The following is a 14,019-nucleotide window of genomic DNA, read 5'->3' as shown; positions in this document are numbered from 1 at the left end:
GTATGGTTTGATTGGATCCCCCCGATGGAGATTAGGGTTGTCGAACCGCTGGAGAGGGCGTCCGGGATGAGGTATTCTAGTTTGCGGGTCTTGTTGCCGCCTCCGGAGGCGAGAGGGGAGGATAGGTCGTCGCGTTTGGCGTAGATGGTTGTTGATGGGTTTGGGGGGTAGAGGGCGGAGGTGATGAGCGGGAGGGCGTGGATAGGGGAGGGGCCGAAGGTTAGGACGTGTCGGGGGATGGTGCTGAAGGGGGGTGGGAGGGGGAGGGGGTCTTGGTTGTTGGTAGTAGTTGAGATGGTCATTTTGGTAATAATGGTGATAGTAGTTGTAGTAGGAGGTTTGGTTATTTGGGTGTGTGTAGATGATTGGGGTAGATGTGTGTGGTGGTGGTGATGGTTGGAGTATATATAGACGGTACTTACTAGTAGTAGGTGTAGGTACTGATAGTAAGGAGATGTTAAGGCACCGATCCCGGAGCCGGGCTGCTCATTTACCCCTCTTCTGATGCATTATTACCGAGTTTAAGCGTTGCCCTTTCGGAGGTTGCCCGTAAGTGCCGTGTAGGTACTACAATTCACTACTGTTTTTGGATGAGGTGATTATCGGGCTGACGATAAGATTATCTTAGTAGTAGGTGTTGACTAGCGGATGGTGGTCCGATATCGTGATAGGGATAGCATTGCTGATTAGATAGGGGGATACTATCAGTTAGTGGATCTGTTGATACTACTACCAGAAGTATTTAAGTACAGTAGTTGGGTTAGACTAGGTGGCTGGTAGTTGAGGTGAGGGGTTATGACCAGTGTAGTCTTCTTCCCGAGTACTACTTGGTGAACTTGCTGCAGACATAGTTATGTAAACCACAAGGTCCTACGACTTTACAGTTGCTGAGGACCTTGGAGACAACTACACATATATATAGACATCGTTTCTAACAGCTAACTCGTAATTTTATTCATTCAATTTATTCATCAGTGTACATTATGGCAGGTTTATGACAGGTCAACAACGCAGCGAACGCAGTCGCCCGCCTTCATCTGCTCAAACGCCTTGTTGATGTCCGACAGCTTCTCGCGGTGCGTAATGAACTCATCAACCTTCAGCTGTCCGTTCAGGTAGTCATCAACCAATCCCGGCAGCTGCGTACGGCCCTTGATACCGCCAAAGGCGCAACCCTTCCACACACGGCCAGTGACCAGCTGGAATGCTGCAACCAGTTAGCATTGCGCGCTTTTTTACACATTCAAAGAATACTTACGGCGAGTGGAAATCTCCTGGCCAGCAGCAGCAACACCGATGATAATACTCTCACCCCATCCCTTGTGGCACGCCTCCAGGGCAGCCCGCATCACACCAACGTTACCAGTGCAGTCGAAAGTGTAGTCGCAACCACCGTCCGTCATCTCAATCAGCTGCTCCTGGATGGTCTTGCCACCGAGCTTGGTGGGGTTGACAAAGTCCGTGGCGCCGAACTTACGGGCCCACGCCTCCTTGCCGTCGTTGACATCGACCACGATGATGCGGCCAGCCTTGTTCTTCACAGCACCCTGGATGACTGAGAGACCGACACAGCCGGCACCGAAGACGGCAATGTTGGAGCCCTCCTCCACCTTGGCGGTGACGACGGCCGCACCGTAACCGGTGGTGATACCGCAGCCAAGCAGGCAGGACCGGTCCGTGGGGATCTTGGGGGTCACAGCGACAACGGAGATGTCGGCCACGACGGTGTACTGGGAGAAGGTGGAGGTACCCATGAAGTGCAGCAGGTCCTTGCCGCGGGCCTTGAAACGGGAGGTGCCGTCGGGCATCACACCCTTGCCCTGAGTGGCACGAATCTTACCGCAGAGGTTGGTCTTGCCGGACTTGCAGAACTTGCACTCACGGCATTCGGGGGTGCTAGAAACGTTAGCAGCGGAGTGCGCAATTGCACCAGGTGTCGCTTACTAGAGAGCAACGACATAGTCACCGGGCTTCACGGAGGTGACGCCCTCGCCGACGGACTCGACGATACCGGCACCCTCGTGTCCCAGAACAACGGGGAAAGCACCTTCGGGGTCCTTTCCGGAGAGAGTGTAGGCATCTGTCTCGGTCAGCCTGGCTTTCAATCCCAGCTGTCTCACAATCACCGACCTGTGTGGCAGACACCAGTGTGAAGGACCTGAATGCGGACCTCGTGGGCCTTGGGAGGAGCAACTTCGACGTCCTCAACGGAGAGAGGCTCTCCGGCGCCCCAGGCAACCGCAGCCTACAAAAGTTCATTGGTATACTCGATGGTGGAGGTCATTGTTCGAGTGGCTTTCTTACCTTGCAGGTGATGGTCTAGATGAGTTAGTCAACGCACGCGTCAATGCTGGTCTTTGCTTCGAGCTGGAACCAACAAACTCACCTGTCCGACAGTGCTGGCCATGATGAATCAGGCAAAGATAGTGGCAATCACTGAACCGGAAGGAACCGGAAGAGGGAATCAAGGGAAGAAAAGGGATGATAAAAGGGAAGAAAAGGATGAAAGAAGAGGAAGAATGAAGCTCGAGGTTGAGCCAGCAATAAATTGGCAGCAGAGTGGTCGGGTCGGCAAAGACGGTGGAGTTGGCCGATGAGGGGAGCACGAGGGGGGAAGAAGAGGGGCTACGTGAGGGGCACCCATTTTGTACTGTTTTGCTCTGTTTGCTGGGCAAATTCTAGATGTACCGGGTTTCGGGTACACATCCCGATACCATCAATTCCTCCGTCTTTCATCATCTATCTCGCATACACTAACCATTGATCCCCTCATGCCTCCGCATGAGTGTGTATGAGGGTGGCGGGCAGGGTGCGGTCCCGGTATCGTTGTTTTGCAGTGGGCCATGACTGGGGCTACAGGATACGTTATCTATAATGGAGGGTCAATCTCCGCCAAAGTAGTCTCAATGCATTCAAGTGCACGTAAGGAGCTCCATTCTTCTGATATCCCACGACTGGTAGATAGATAACTAGTACTCGTCCTGCGTACTGAATGACTCCATTGGGACAGATGATGCGATGACTCAGGCATAACCCGGTTAGGTAATGTTTTCCGGCTCTCTTGGCCCGTGCACGCCAAGAGGCCCCGACGGGTGACTGTCGGCGTCCCGATCGGGTAAGTTCGATTCTCGTTGTATCAACACAGTTTATCCAGTCATCACTCTACACGGCAATGGCTCGTAAGTAGACCTATCTGTAAAAGTATTCTTAGGGACTCATCCCCTCACGTCTTTTGGAGAAGAAAGAAGCAAAATTGGAGAAAGTCAAATGTCGATGACTTCATCATGGTTATACCACATTTATGCCTGCAAATGAAATATCCATTATGCCTGATACATGCTACAACTGACCATCTGTATCCTAACCAGCATAGTTTACTTCAAATGCTATTTTCATTCCATATATTACAATCACGGCAGCAACAGTATACCTCCATACTGTGAGCTCGGCAACCAAAACTTGCTCCTCAAGAGCGAGCGGGTGCCCATCGCCGGCCATTAGGGGATGTCATCATTGCAAAAATTCTAATATTTTATACAGAAACCGCCAAAGTCAAGGCAAAGCAAAGCAACCGAACCCCATGCTAAATTTCCCATTTACCGCTGTTGTCCCTGCATCATCATGGCCTGGTTCTGTTCCTGGAACCGCTCGTTCAGGCGAGCCGATCCCTTCATGAACTTGTCAACGCAGCGCAGGACACAGCCCTCTTCCCGGTTGATCAGGGACTTGGTGGTGAAGTCGTTGACGCAGTCATCGAAGCAGCGCTGGACGAGCTTGGAGTACATCTACAATGATCAGATTAGAATCCGGAAGGCCGAGCTAGGGATGATAAATGGACGAATGGGCAGATGGACGGGCGGATGGACGGAAGGACAGATGAACTGTTGAAAGTGTAGATAGATTGTGCAAGGCAGGAGCCGGATTCGGTGCGAAAGGGTATCACTGTTTATTTTGGGTCTCACGTACGGTCATGAATTCCTTCATCTGGCGTCTCTCCATGCGAGAGGCGAGCTCACGCTGCTCAGAGGCGTTGAGGCTGGGACTGGTCAGTACACATCCGGGGAACTTTTGATAAAAAGGTATGAAAAGGGGAACTGCTTACGATTCCATTGTGATGTGATTGGGTCTGAAGCTAGGTAAATCAAAAAGGGTAGCGTTTGATAACAAGAGGCCTGGGTCGTGATGACGACCGTAGCTCCGGAGCTGCTCTACGGACCGCAGGCTCTGATGTGATCACGTGCCTTATCCAGCTCCGATCAGGTGACCGGAACCGGACCGCTTGTTGATCGTGCTGACTCATCCATTGCCGAAACCGAGGTCATTCCCAAACCGGCAAACAGCAGGACAATCCAGCTGGCGCTGTTCCATTCTTTGGGCAAGTTAAAAAAAGCACAACGGCCAAGGTGGCCCCAGACTTCCATTCGCCAGAACCATGGTTCGCCCGTCCACAACCGGAGGTCCATCAAGTCGAGAAGCAACCCAGAAGGACAAAGATCTTCTTTGAATTCCCACCGCAATGACTCGGGCTGGAGCCACCCTTGGTGCTTGTTGGATGATTCTTCCTAAAAAATCGACAGGTCTTAGGGCCAGCTTCGATCGAAGGATCTAGGAACGTTTGGCTTTGGGTAGAACAATCCCACATTCCAATCCGGAGCTTAGCGAGATCGTGCTCGGGGTGATTTCATTGCTTTTGCGGTGTATCATGCTCATGAGCTTGCGCGGGTGGGTTGCTGGAATGGAGCTGGTCAAATTATTAGCTGATTCCTAGCGGATCCAGTATACAGAACTATATTGCTGTCCCCGTAGGCGATTGCGTGGAAGATGTGCCACCGAGATCAGCAGACCAGTAAGCCACCTATGGCGAGAAATTATGTTTTACCAGCCACTCGGATAGGGGCATGTTGTCTTCCAATGATAGGCGTGAACATATAGCAGTCTCTCCGGTTGGTTGTTGGTCCTATGCCTAGTACGCAAGTTGACCCATTCTCCTAACACAACGCTTGGGCTGTATATCTATGTCTTGGGACTTACGTGCACTCCAACAGGAGACATTCCCTGTGTTATGCGTGCATGGAGTAAGCTTAGTCTTAAATTGTTTGAGATTGAATGTGATGATCCAATCAATGGCATAAGCTTCCTTCACACTTCACAGCTAAACCGTACGTTTTATGTATTCGTATGTAGAAAAGCAGAGGAGCTGAAGAGTCGGCCCTACGATCAACCTGGCGAGGGATCCAGCCCAACAGCCTGGTGGGTAAGCTGTTGTAGATAGATGAGTGGCCACCTGGAACTGCACTCCTGAGATCGGCAGCTGACGGACTAGTTCGGGCAAGCGAATCTCGCACCACGACCGAACTAAACCACTAGACGCGGGGTCAGCATTCTCTCGGGCCGTTTGGGATGACAGCCACATCAGTTGATGGTTGGAGAACCGCGGTAGGACCCTGATGGTGCGGCATCGTTGCTCAAGGGGAAGCGCCCTGAGGGTTGCATCAGGGGATCCATAGTCATATTTTTGGCTAGAACCACGAGCAGCCGATGGGTCGACAGCCTGCCGATACTGTGTATAGTGTATACCTTGTTGTAAACGTAGCAGCTTGGCAGACTGGAGAGTATCATTCCTCTTCCCAATTTATAGTTTTCTGATCGTCCGTGAGGAGGCGATAGTGAGTCAACAGGAACAGGATCTACTCCCTCACTCACTCACACACACTCACTGAGAAGTTCCCCGGTCGGAGAAGAGGGGGGAGGGGGGAAGAGGGTATTCTGCATTCGAGAATCCTTATCCGGATAGAGCGAAAGAAGGAGTCCCATTCGACTGCGGTCTCCGGATAGCCTCATGTCTCAGAGGGGCCTTGACGCAATTGGCTAGAACTGGGGCCATATAACCGGCGTAGCGGAATGATTGAAGAATGGTCCAGTTAGTGTCCCATGCTAGTGTGCCGGAGGGACGACTAGAACCAGGGCCAGAACCGACGGACCTGGAAAAATAATAAGCAGAGGAGGAACCGCACCTAAAAGAACAAAACAAGAATAGGAAATGGCGGTTAAAAATAAGCAAAATTAGTAGATAATACTCCGTAATAAGGGTTAAATAAATAACAACGGAAAATGGAAAAAGGAAAAAAGGGCACCCAAAAAAAAAAGGGCCCTGGTTGGAGCCAGTCAACCCTGGAACCCTGGGGTCTGGTCCCAAGCAGGGCCACTTGCCAGAACTTCAATTCCCAGGAGAACAAATCCATCTCCATGCTTGGCGGGGGGTGTTTTCAATTTCCCAAAATTTCCCCCCCTCTCTCTTTCCCATCTCTGACACATCCTATTTCTATTCAATCTTGAATTCATTTACTCCATCCTGATCTCTGATTTTGATTCTGGTTCTAGTTGTGGTTCGGGTAGGAATAGATACATAGTTTGCCTGGGGGGTTTGAACTGGTGACTGAACTGGTCATTCCTCTTGTCTTTTACCTCTCCGTCTTCCCCTTTGGGTCCCGCCTACAGCAGCACGCCTCCAGCCTGTTCGTCCGGTTGTCACGCAGTTTGGCTGGTTGGCTGTCCGTCGGTTGTTGCTCCATCCTTTCCATCCTTTCCCTCCTGTCTCTTTCTCCTGTCTCCTCCACAACCATCTCCTTTCATCCTCCATCACGCCTAGCAACCACCACATCTTCACCATCTACAACGACAACGACAAGCACTCCGGGGTATCTATTGATCTGACTGCAGCTCTCGAGTTTCGTTGGTTCAGATGATGGTCATTGGTTTCACCCCCAGACCAGCCAAGAAGCACCTCTGCTGCTGCTCACCCACGCAACCAGAGTCCCATCCACCCTGTCGGAGGGCCCCAAATCAGCCTCTCAGCCTGAAGTTCATTCCTGATTGCTAGACTCCCTTATTGTTGCTCACCACTACCACCACCACCACCACCTCCTCCTCCTCCTCCTCCCCCCGAATTGTTCAACGTTGACGGACATCCCGGCATTCGTTGATTTGCTCGTGTTTTGTCTGCTTCGTCTCGTTCTTGCCAGCGCTGCCCCCATCCATTCACCCCTCTCCTACATCTACTCCGGCTTCCTGCGTTCCCTTGTTAACCTCCTTTCATTTCTCACTCCATCCCTCCCTATCTCCCCTGTCTCTCTCCTTCGTGCGTTGTCTACCCTTCGCTGTCTCCATTCTTCTCCCTGCCCCGTTGGAAAAAAAATTCCCAGTGTTCGTTTTACCGGTTCCCTGCTACTGTACGTGTTTCGGACGGCGCGGCACTTAAAATCCGCAGCCTGACTAGTCCTCGTGCTATTTTGGGATCACGCCTCCCAGCCCCGGAATTTCTCGCGCCAACAACAAGGGCGGTGACGGAGGCCTCGGATTAGCAGGGTCTGGTTCGGTCGCTGTATTTCTATACCTTCGCAGTCACGTCGCATCTCGTCTGGAACCCTCGTTCCCATCGCGCACTGCCCACCATGGTTACTACCGGCAAGTCGCACCCGGGTGTCGATCCCCTGCACCGGCTTCCACCCACCGCTGCCCCCCCTGAGGCTATCGCGACCTCGCCGCCGTCGAAACGTGACTTGGCTTCGTGGTGGAGACAATTCAAGAGAAATACCAGAAAGGAGGAACCGAAAGGTATGTGTGGTGGTATAATAGGATCTTTTGGTTGGGTTTGCTGCGCTGCGGGGAAGCTCGGCGGCGATGCGATCGTGGGGCGTCCGTGGAATCCCATCGCATCGAAGCCTGTCGCCCTGTTAGCATTCTGCGGCTCCCTTAGCTACCTAGGATTCGCTTCTGATGGGCTCTGCTTTTAACATGTGCTAATGGATTGCAGAAAAACCCCAGGGTATCTTCGGCATCCCCCTCAACGTCAGCATCAAGTACGCCAACGTCGCTATCTCCCTTACGAACGACAACGGCGAGAGCTTTATCTACGGATACGTGCCCATCGTGGTCGCAAAATGTGGAGTCTATTTGAAAGAGAAAGGTATCCCGACCACGCTGGCCCTGCGATAAGATCGGTGCTAACGTAAATCTCGCTAGCGACCGACGTTGAGGGCATCTTCCGTCTGAGCGGCTCTGCAAAGCGCATTAAAGATCTTCAGGAAATCTTCGACTCCCCCGAGCGTTATGGAAAAGGTTTGGATTGGACTGGCTATACTGTGCATGATGCGGCGAACGTTCTTCGGCGCTACCTGAACCAGCTGCCGGAACCGATCGTCCCGCTAGACTTTTACGAACGGTTTCGCGAACCCCTACGGACGTATCAACGACAGGTCCAGGAACAGATTCAGAACAACGCCCCGCCCGCGGACACCGAGGCCTTCGACCATGCCAAAGCGGTCGCGGCCTACCAGCAGTTGATCCGCGAGCTACCCCCGTTGAACAAACAGCTTTTGCTCTATATCCTCGACCTGCTGGCTGTCTTCGCGTCCAAGTCTGATCAGAATCGCATGACTTCGGCCAATCTGTCCGCCATCTTCCAGCCAGGATTGTTGTCGCATCCGCAGCACGACATGTCTCCAGACGAATACAAGCTAAGCCAGGATGTCCTGATCTTCCTGATCGAAAACCAAGACCACTTCTTGTTTGGAATGAACGGCACCGCCGCTGACGAGCAGACGGTCAAGGAGGTCGAAGGGGGTCTGGCCCGCCGGCCCACCACTCATTCCAACATTCGACGCTCGGTGTCGAGTGCCAGTGGCGGTGCGGAGAGCTTCCGAAAGTATGGAAGTCTGCGCCGGAATGTGTCTGTCTCGTCGAAGAATTCCCGCAACTCCAATGCTGCAACCCCTGCTACGCCGACCTCACTGGGTGGTGTGGGGGTACATCGCAGCAACACATTGCCGTCTAAGATGACGCCCGTGATTCCTCCATCACGGTATGGACGACCGGTGGATAACACAGGGGTCAACTCATCGGCACATACTTCTGCGCAACACTCGCGATCGTCCAGCCGTGCGCCTGCACCTGCTGAGGACACCCCTCAACCTCTACCCCAGCCTCAACCTCAGCCTGCTCCTCAACCCCAGGTTGCTCCTCAAGCTCAGGCTCAGCCTCCTCAACCCGAGCTTGCACCCCCAACCCAGATTGCACCGCAACCTCAGCATGCGCCCGAACCACAACCTGAGTTGCCCCAGACCAATGCTCGGATGAGCCCTGCACCTAACCAGGTTGCCCAGGGCACTCCCCCGCCGACAAATGGTCAGGGATCCATAACCGAGGTGGTAGAGCCAGGGACAGGGATCGTCTACGTTCACTCGTCCACACACGGACCCGTACCAAAGACTGCGCTTGAGAATGGAAATGGACTTGGCGATACGAAACCTGCCACCGCAAATCCCAGTGTGGAGAAGCCCGCTGTTGAACAGACCATTGCAGAAAAGCCAGTTGTGCAGCAGCCCATCGCCCAAAAGCCCGCTCAGACTCCCATTGCTGAGAGGCTGATGGCAGAGAGGCCTATCCCACACCCTGAACAGACAAGTACGGAGAAGCTTGGTGACAGACCTACCAGTGAACGGCCCATCCTGCGGGAAGGATTGCCACCCATAGCTGCTTCACCCCCGCCGGCGGTGGTGACGCCGACGCGGGAACGCAAGCTCTCTAGTCTCTTCTCCAAGTCACCGCCACCAAGTGGTGAGCATAAAGAGCCGCGACAGCCAAATCGCTTGAAGAAGAAGCGAATCCCTGGCAGCGCGAGTGAAAGTGCGCAAAGCTCGTCCCAGTCGCTGCAGGCCGCAACATCGGATACTGGGTTGGCAGCGATCTTGCATACTTCCCGACACGCGGAGGTCAACAATGATGCTGGAGGAGCGACACCACGAGCCCCCAACACTACGAGTTCTGATGATCTGAGCCCGCCACGAGAAGGCAGGCCAGAGAAGCAGCTGTTGCCGCACGAAGGTGGACAGCAGGCAGGCGACACATCGCTGCGGCCTTATGGCTCACGGACCCCATCGATGAACTCTCGGTCATCGTTCACCGATTACTCGGATGCTGACCCTACCGATGATGCGTCGCGAGCGGAGCGTAAGGAGCATCGCCGCAGCTGGCGGTTCCCGCGCTCATCTAAACGCAGCAACGAGCATATTGGCTTGGGACTTGCCTCACCACCGCTCATCGCCACGACACCTGGTGCCGACCGGAGCACTAGCTCGATCGGCAGTTGGCACCACTCTAGCAGAAGCTCACCCTCGGATTTGCAGCAATTTGCAAACGATCCGTCCTACCAACCTCTGAGCTTGGACGCGGAAGTCAGCAACAACGGGGCCGCTAAGGACGCATCTCTGGCTGAACCCGAGAAGCGCAGCCTGTTTGGCAAGTTCAAAGCCAAGGTTGCGCAAGTGCGAGATGGTGTTAAGGAGTCCACGGAACGGGACCGGACGAGAAGTCCTGTAAACTCAGAGGCCGACCTGTCCGTGTCGAGCCACACCCTATCACCATCTGGGAAGGATAGTCTGCGAAACCGGCCTGCTCCGATCGATGTGACTAGCTATCCTAAAGAGGGACAACTAAGTTCACCGGTCTCTCCGCTGCCGGGTTCGGGACTGCCGCCGGCGATCCCTGAGGAACCACGGACACCGGAGAGTCCAGTTGCGGTGCCTGGCTTAGAGCAGAAACAGGAGCCTGCTGTGGCCGCGCCTGTTGCCTCTCCGCCAGTAGAGACGGAAGGCACGGATGCCGGACCGGGGCCCGCTGTGCCCTCATAGATGAAGAATTTTGCTTTCTTTCCTTTGTTAAGTGGTTTAAGGATATGGACTGATGGACGGCACGATTCACGTACCGGTGGCTTGAGGCTGCCATGATGACTGTCGTTGATGCACTTATGGATCACGAATGATGTATGTATTGCTTGTTGGATGGCGTGCCATGTATTTCAAATAGTTGTAGATTTATGTACGGATACATTGACACCATTTGCAGAATTGTAGTTGCTCACTTGTCTGGACTATATTGCAGTAAATCTGCGTAATATCCCCTGACACCTCAGGCACCCGCAACCCCATACTTAAGTAAAAAGCCCCATGCAAACAAACCAAACAAAACCAATCCTCTTCTTCCTCTTCCGTCACCTCCGAAGCATCTCTTCGTTCCACAGCTCCTAATCTCCTCACCACCTCCCCAATTCCTCCTCCCCTTCCCTCTCTTACTCTCCCTACTCCCCCAGGCCCATCGCCACACCCTCAAAATGGCCTCCCCACCCCCCTCCCCCCTCACCACCACCAGCGCCGCCTCCGCGCCGCCCGACAACTCCAACAAACCCGCCGCACCCCCCGTGCACGTCCTCCCAACCCAACTCGCAACCATCTACTCCTACATCCACCCAGCGGCGCTACTCTCCGCCTTCGCCGCGCGATTCCCCGCGCTGGTCAACGACCCCGTCGCAGAAATGGCCCAGCAATTGCCCCTCCTCGCCCTCGCGCACGTCGCCTACGTGATGATTTGTCTCCCGGCCGCGGGCTCCTCGGATTCTACTACTTCCACCACCACCACCACTCCCGCTTCGCCGTCTACTCCCACCGCCTCCAGCGCCTCCTCCACAGGAACAACCACCGGTACCAACGAAAAAGGAGGAAATGTGATCCTCCGTCCCGGCCGCGTCGGCCGGCGGCGCACGAAGGACTCGTCTTCGTCGTCGGCGACGGCCTCGGCGATTAGTGGGCGGGTTGTTGTATGTCCTTTCCCCATTACCCTTAATATTCTCCTCAATATATTTATCCTTACTAATGATTGATGTGTGATAATATCAGGCTTCGCTATTATCCTTGACATTGACAACCCTCCTCGCCACCCCCGTCCTCAGCATCCTTCTTGTTCTCTTTGGCGCCCCGTTCACGACTCATCATGCTCAGACGGTTCTGTGTGCGGCGCATATGGCTATTCTGTCGTCGACGGCGCTGGTGTATGTTCATGGCGTGGATGGGAATGTGTGGAAGGAGGTGTGGGGGGCTAAGAGGCCGGGGGATATCGTTTGGGGTGGTGCGTTGGGGACTTGTGTGGGGGCTTGGTTGGGGGCGGTGCCGGTGCCGCTTGATTGGTATGTTCATCCTCTTTATTTCTTGTTTGGAGGGGATAGGGGGTGATAAAGGGATTGGGTGTGCTAATGTTGTGCAGGGACCGTCCGTGGCAGGCGTATCCGATTACCTTGTTGACGGGGGCGTATATCGGGTTTGTGGTCGGGTCGGTGCTGGGGAGGTCGGTGTTGTTTGGGAAGAGGATTCGGTTTGAGGAGGGGGAGGATGTGAAGAAGGTTGAGTAGATTGTCTCCTTTGCATGGTTTTGGGTGTGGGGGGTGGAAGATATCCAGGCGTGTTGCTGTCGCTTCGTGTATAGCTGTTTTAGTATATTTTAATTGATTTAATTGTTTCATGGTTCTTGCTGAACTTTCTAATTGTTTGTGGTTCAATTGATCTATAAGTCTATGGCTGCAGCCGGGCAGCCAGTGCGTAATGAAGGCAATTGGTGTATGTACAGTATCACTCATGCACGCAAATCTCATGCAGGATATCATAACCACGCAGAAGCAGAACATTTCCAAAGAAAAGAGATAACCAATGAGGGTATGGAGCAATGTTGGTCGTTAAGAGGGAAGAGGGTGGATGGAAAAGGAAGAATAGAAGAATCAGAATGAGTGTTATCGGCATCATATCATCCCGCCAACTTCGACCCGGCGCGCCGACGGCCACCGCGGATGGTACAGGTCTCCCTTTGGAGGAAGCTCCGGGCGCTCCTCCGAATCACTATCTGGGGAGATCTTTTCCGTCGGTGGCCCTGAGTTGGTCGGGGATGGCCCCAGGGCCTGCCGCATACGCATAATATCATGCGCGTCAATCGGAATAGGATAGATAGGCCCCATGCCCATGGATTCGCGTGCCACGCGCGTCAGTTGCTCGACATCGCTCCGCAGGTTGGATACCTGTTCCTCGAGGTTGCGTCGCGCAGACTGCTCCCGACGCAGCAGCATCACCAGTGCGCTGTACTGTTCGACGGAGATGGTATTGCATTCGTGCAGCGACGTGGAGGACGGTGCCTGCAAAGTGCGCGAGCGGTGGAGATGGTTCGGGCGCAGCGTGCTCGTGCTAGACGGGCGATCGGCGCCGCCGGGCGACTTGGCACCCGGGGCCTCGTCACTTCCCGACGGCGACTGGGCCGACGATGGCTTGCGCTTGTGCCGGGTCGTCGGCGGTGACGGTTTCCTCTGTCCCGACGGCTCGGCCGGCGTCTCGCTGCGTCCAGACTGTATGCGTGCAATTGCACACTCGAGGTCGATCAATTTTACCTCCAAGGTGGTCAGTCGCTGTTCCAGCGTCACGTTCTCATCGTGTTGCAATGAGTTGACTAGCGTCCCAACCATTGGGGGCATGGGCTCCTCTGGTGGTGCATCTTCCTCCTCGTCCTCATCCGGCCCATCCAGGAAGGACGGCTCGGTCGTGGGTTTCGGGGCACTGGCGACCGTTGTCCGGGTCGGGGGTCGTTCCGATGCATCGGCCTCGGAGACCGCTCCAAAGGTCGTCGATCCTGCGTACGACTCCAAACTGCGGCGTCGCCATTGAATGGGAGACATTAGGTGATCTTTGGCCATGCCGCGCAGGGCGGTCGCGCTGCGCGAGCGGCGCTTGATCTGCCGCATCTCTCGCCGGCGGACCTCATCCGGATCACTGTTGGCGTGCGGACTGTTGTCCCGCTTACTGGTTGGTCGGCCCGAATGCACGACCGCCTCCAGGGCACCGCGAGATTCGTCGTCCGAAAAGATCAAGCTCGGCAGAGTGGCACGTCGGCGGCGTGGGTGCGGTTCAAGCTTGCGGAGGGCCTCTTCCCACGAGGTGACGGGCCCGTGTTCCTGTTGCAACGGACTCGTGGATTTGGCGTTCCATGAACCGGAGAGCGGCTGCGGCTTGTCGAGCGATTGATTCGATCGCGGACTGTGGTTGCCGAACCGACATTCAGCGGACTCGTCGTCCTCCTGTCCCCGACTTTTGCGAGTGAAGATCTTCCGCATGACGGTTTTCAGGGTGCTGCCGGTACGACGATGTGTGCTGG

General features: G+C 54.5%; 6 protein-coding genes across 6 annotated transcripts; 2 read left to right on the top strand and 4 right to left on the bottom strand.

Annotated features, from left to right (window-relative positions):
- Positions 1-46: 46 nt before the first annotated feature.
- Positions 47-302, bottom strand: An10g00520 (uncharacterized protein; the record flags this gene model as incomplete). Its single annotated transcript, XM_059749950.1, has 1 exon — positions 47-302. A coding segment is annotated over one exon (256 nt), but the record flags the coding sequence as incomplete, so codon positions are not given.
- Positions 303-992: 690 nt separating this feature from the next.
- On the bottom strand, positions 993-2,407 carry An10g00510 (uncharacterized protein; the record flags this gene model as incomplete). Its single annotated transcript, XM_001402408.3, has 6 exons — positions 993-1,207; positions 1,259-1,896; positions 1,945-2,080; positions 2,131-2,245; positions 2,305-2,319; positions 2,387-2,407. 6 exons carry the CDS (start codon positions 2,405-2,407, stop codon positions 993-995), a joined length of 1,140 nt encoding a protein of 379 aa, XP_001402445.1.
- Positions 2,408-3,596: 1,189 nt separating this feature from the next.
- Positions 3,597-4,110, bottom strand: An10g00500 (uncharacterized protein; the record flags this gene model as incomplete). Its single annotated transcript, XM_001402407.3, has 3 exons — positions 3,597-3,785; positions 3,967-4,036; positions 4,103-4,110. The coding sequence occupies 3 exons, from the start codon at positions 4,108-4,110 to the stop codon at positions 3,597-3,599; spliced, it is 267 nt and encodes an 88-aa protein (XP_001402444.1).
- Positions 4,111-7,451: 3,341 nt separating this feature from the next.
- An10g00490 (uncharacterized protein) lies at positions 7,452-10,688 on the top strand (the record flags this gene model as incomplete). Its single annotated transcript, XM_059749949.1, has 3 exons — positions 7,452-7,614; positions 7,814-7,966; positions 8,023-10,688. 3 exons carry the CDS (start codon positions 7,452-7,454, stop codon positions 10,686-10,688), a joined length of 2,982 nt encoding a protein of 993 aa, XP_059601492.1.
- Positions 10,689-11,167: 479 nt separating this feature from the next.
- An10g00480 (uncharacterized protein) lies at positions 11,168-12,238 on the top strand (the record flags this gene model as incomplete). The annotated part of the gene is made up of 3 exons (XM_059749948.1): positions 11,168-11,650; positions 11,730-11,881; positions 12,094-12,238. The coding sequence occupies 3 exons, from the start codon at positions 11,168-11,170 to the stop codon at positions 12,236-12,238; spliced, it is 780 nt and encodes a 259-aa protein (XP_059601491.1).
- Positions 12,239-12,622: 384 nt separating this feature from the next.
- An10g00470 (uncharacterized protein) lies at positions 12,623-13,978 on the bottom strand (the record flags this gene model as incomplete). The annotated part of the gene is made up of 1 exon (XM_001402404.3): positions 12,623-13,978. The coding sequence occupies one exon, from the start codon at positions 13,976-13,978 to the stop codon at positions 12,623-12,625; it is 1,356 nt and encodes a 451-aa protein (XP_001402441.3).
- Positions 13,979-14,019: the final 41 nt, after the last annotated feature.

This window comes from Aspergillus niger (assembly GCF_000002855.4).
Source record: "Aspergillus niger supercontig An10".
In the NCBI taxonomy this organism is placed as follows: Eukaryota; Fungi; Ascomycota; class Eurotiomycetes; order Eurotiales; family Aspergillaceae; genus Aspergillus; species Aspergillus niger.
The sequence above is the reverse complement of the archived record's forward strand: the minus strand, read 5'-3'. Positions and strand labels throughout refer to the sequence as shown.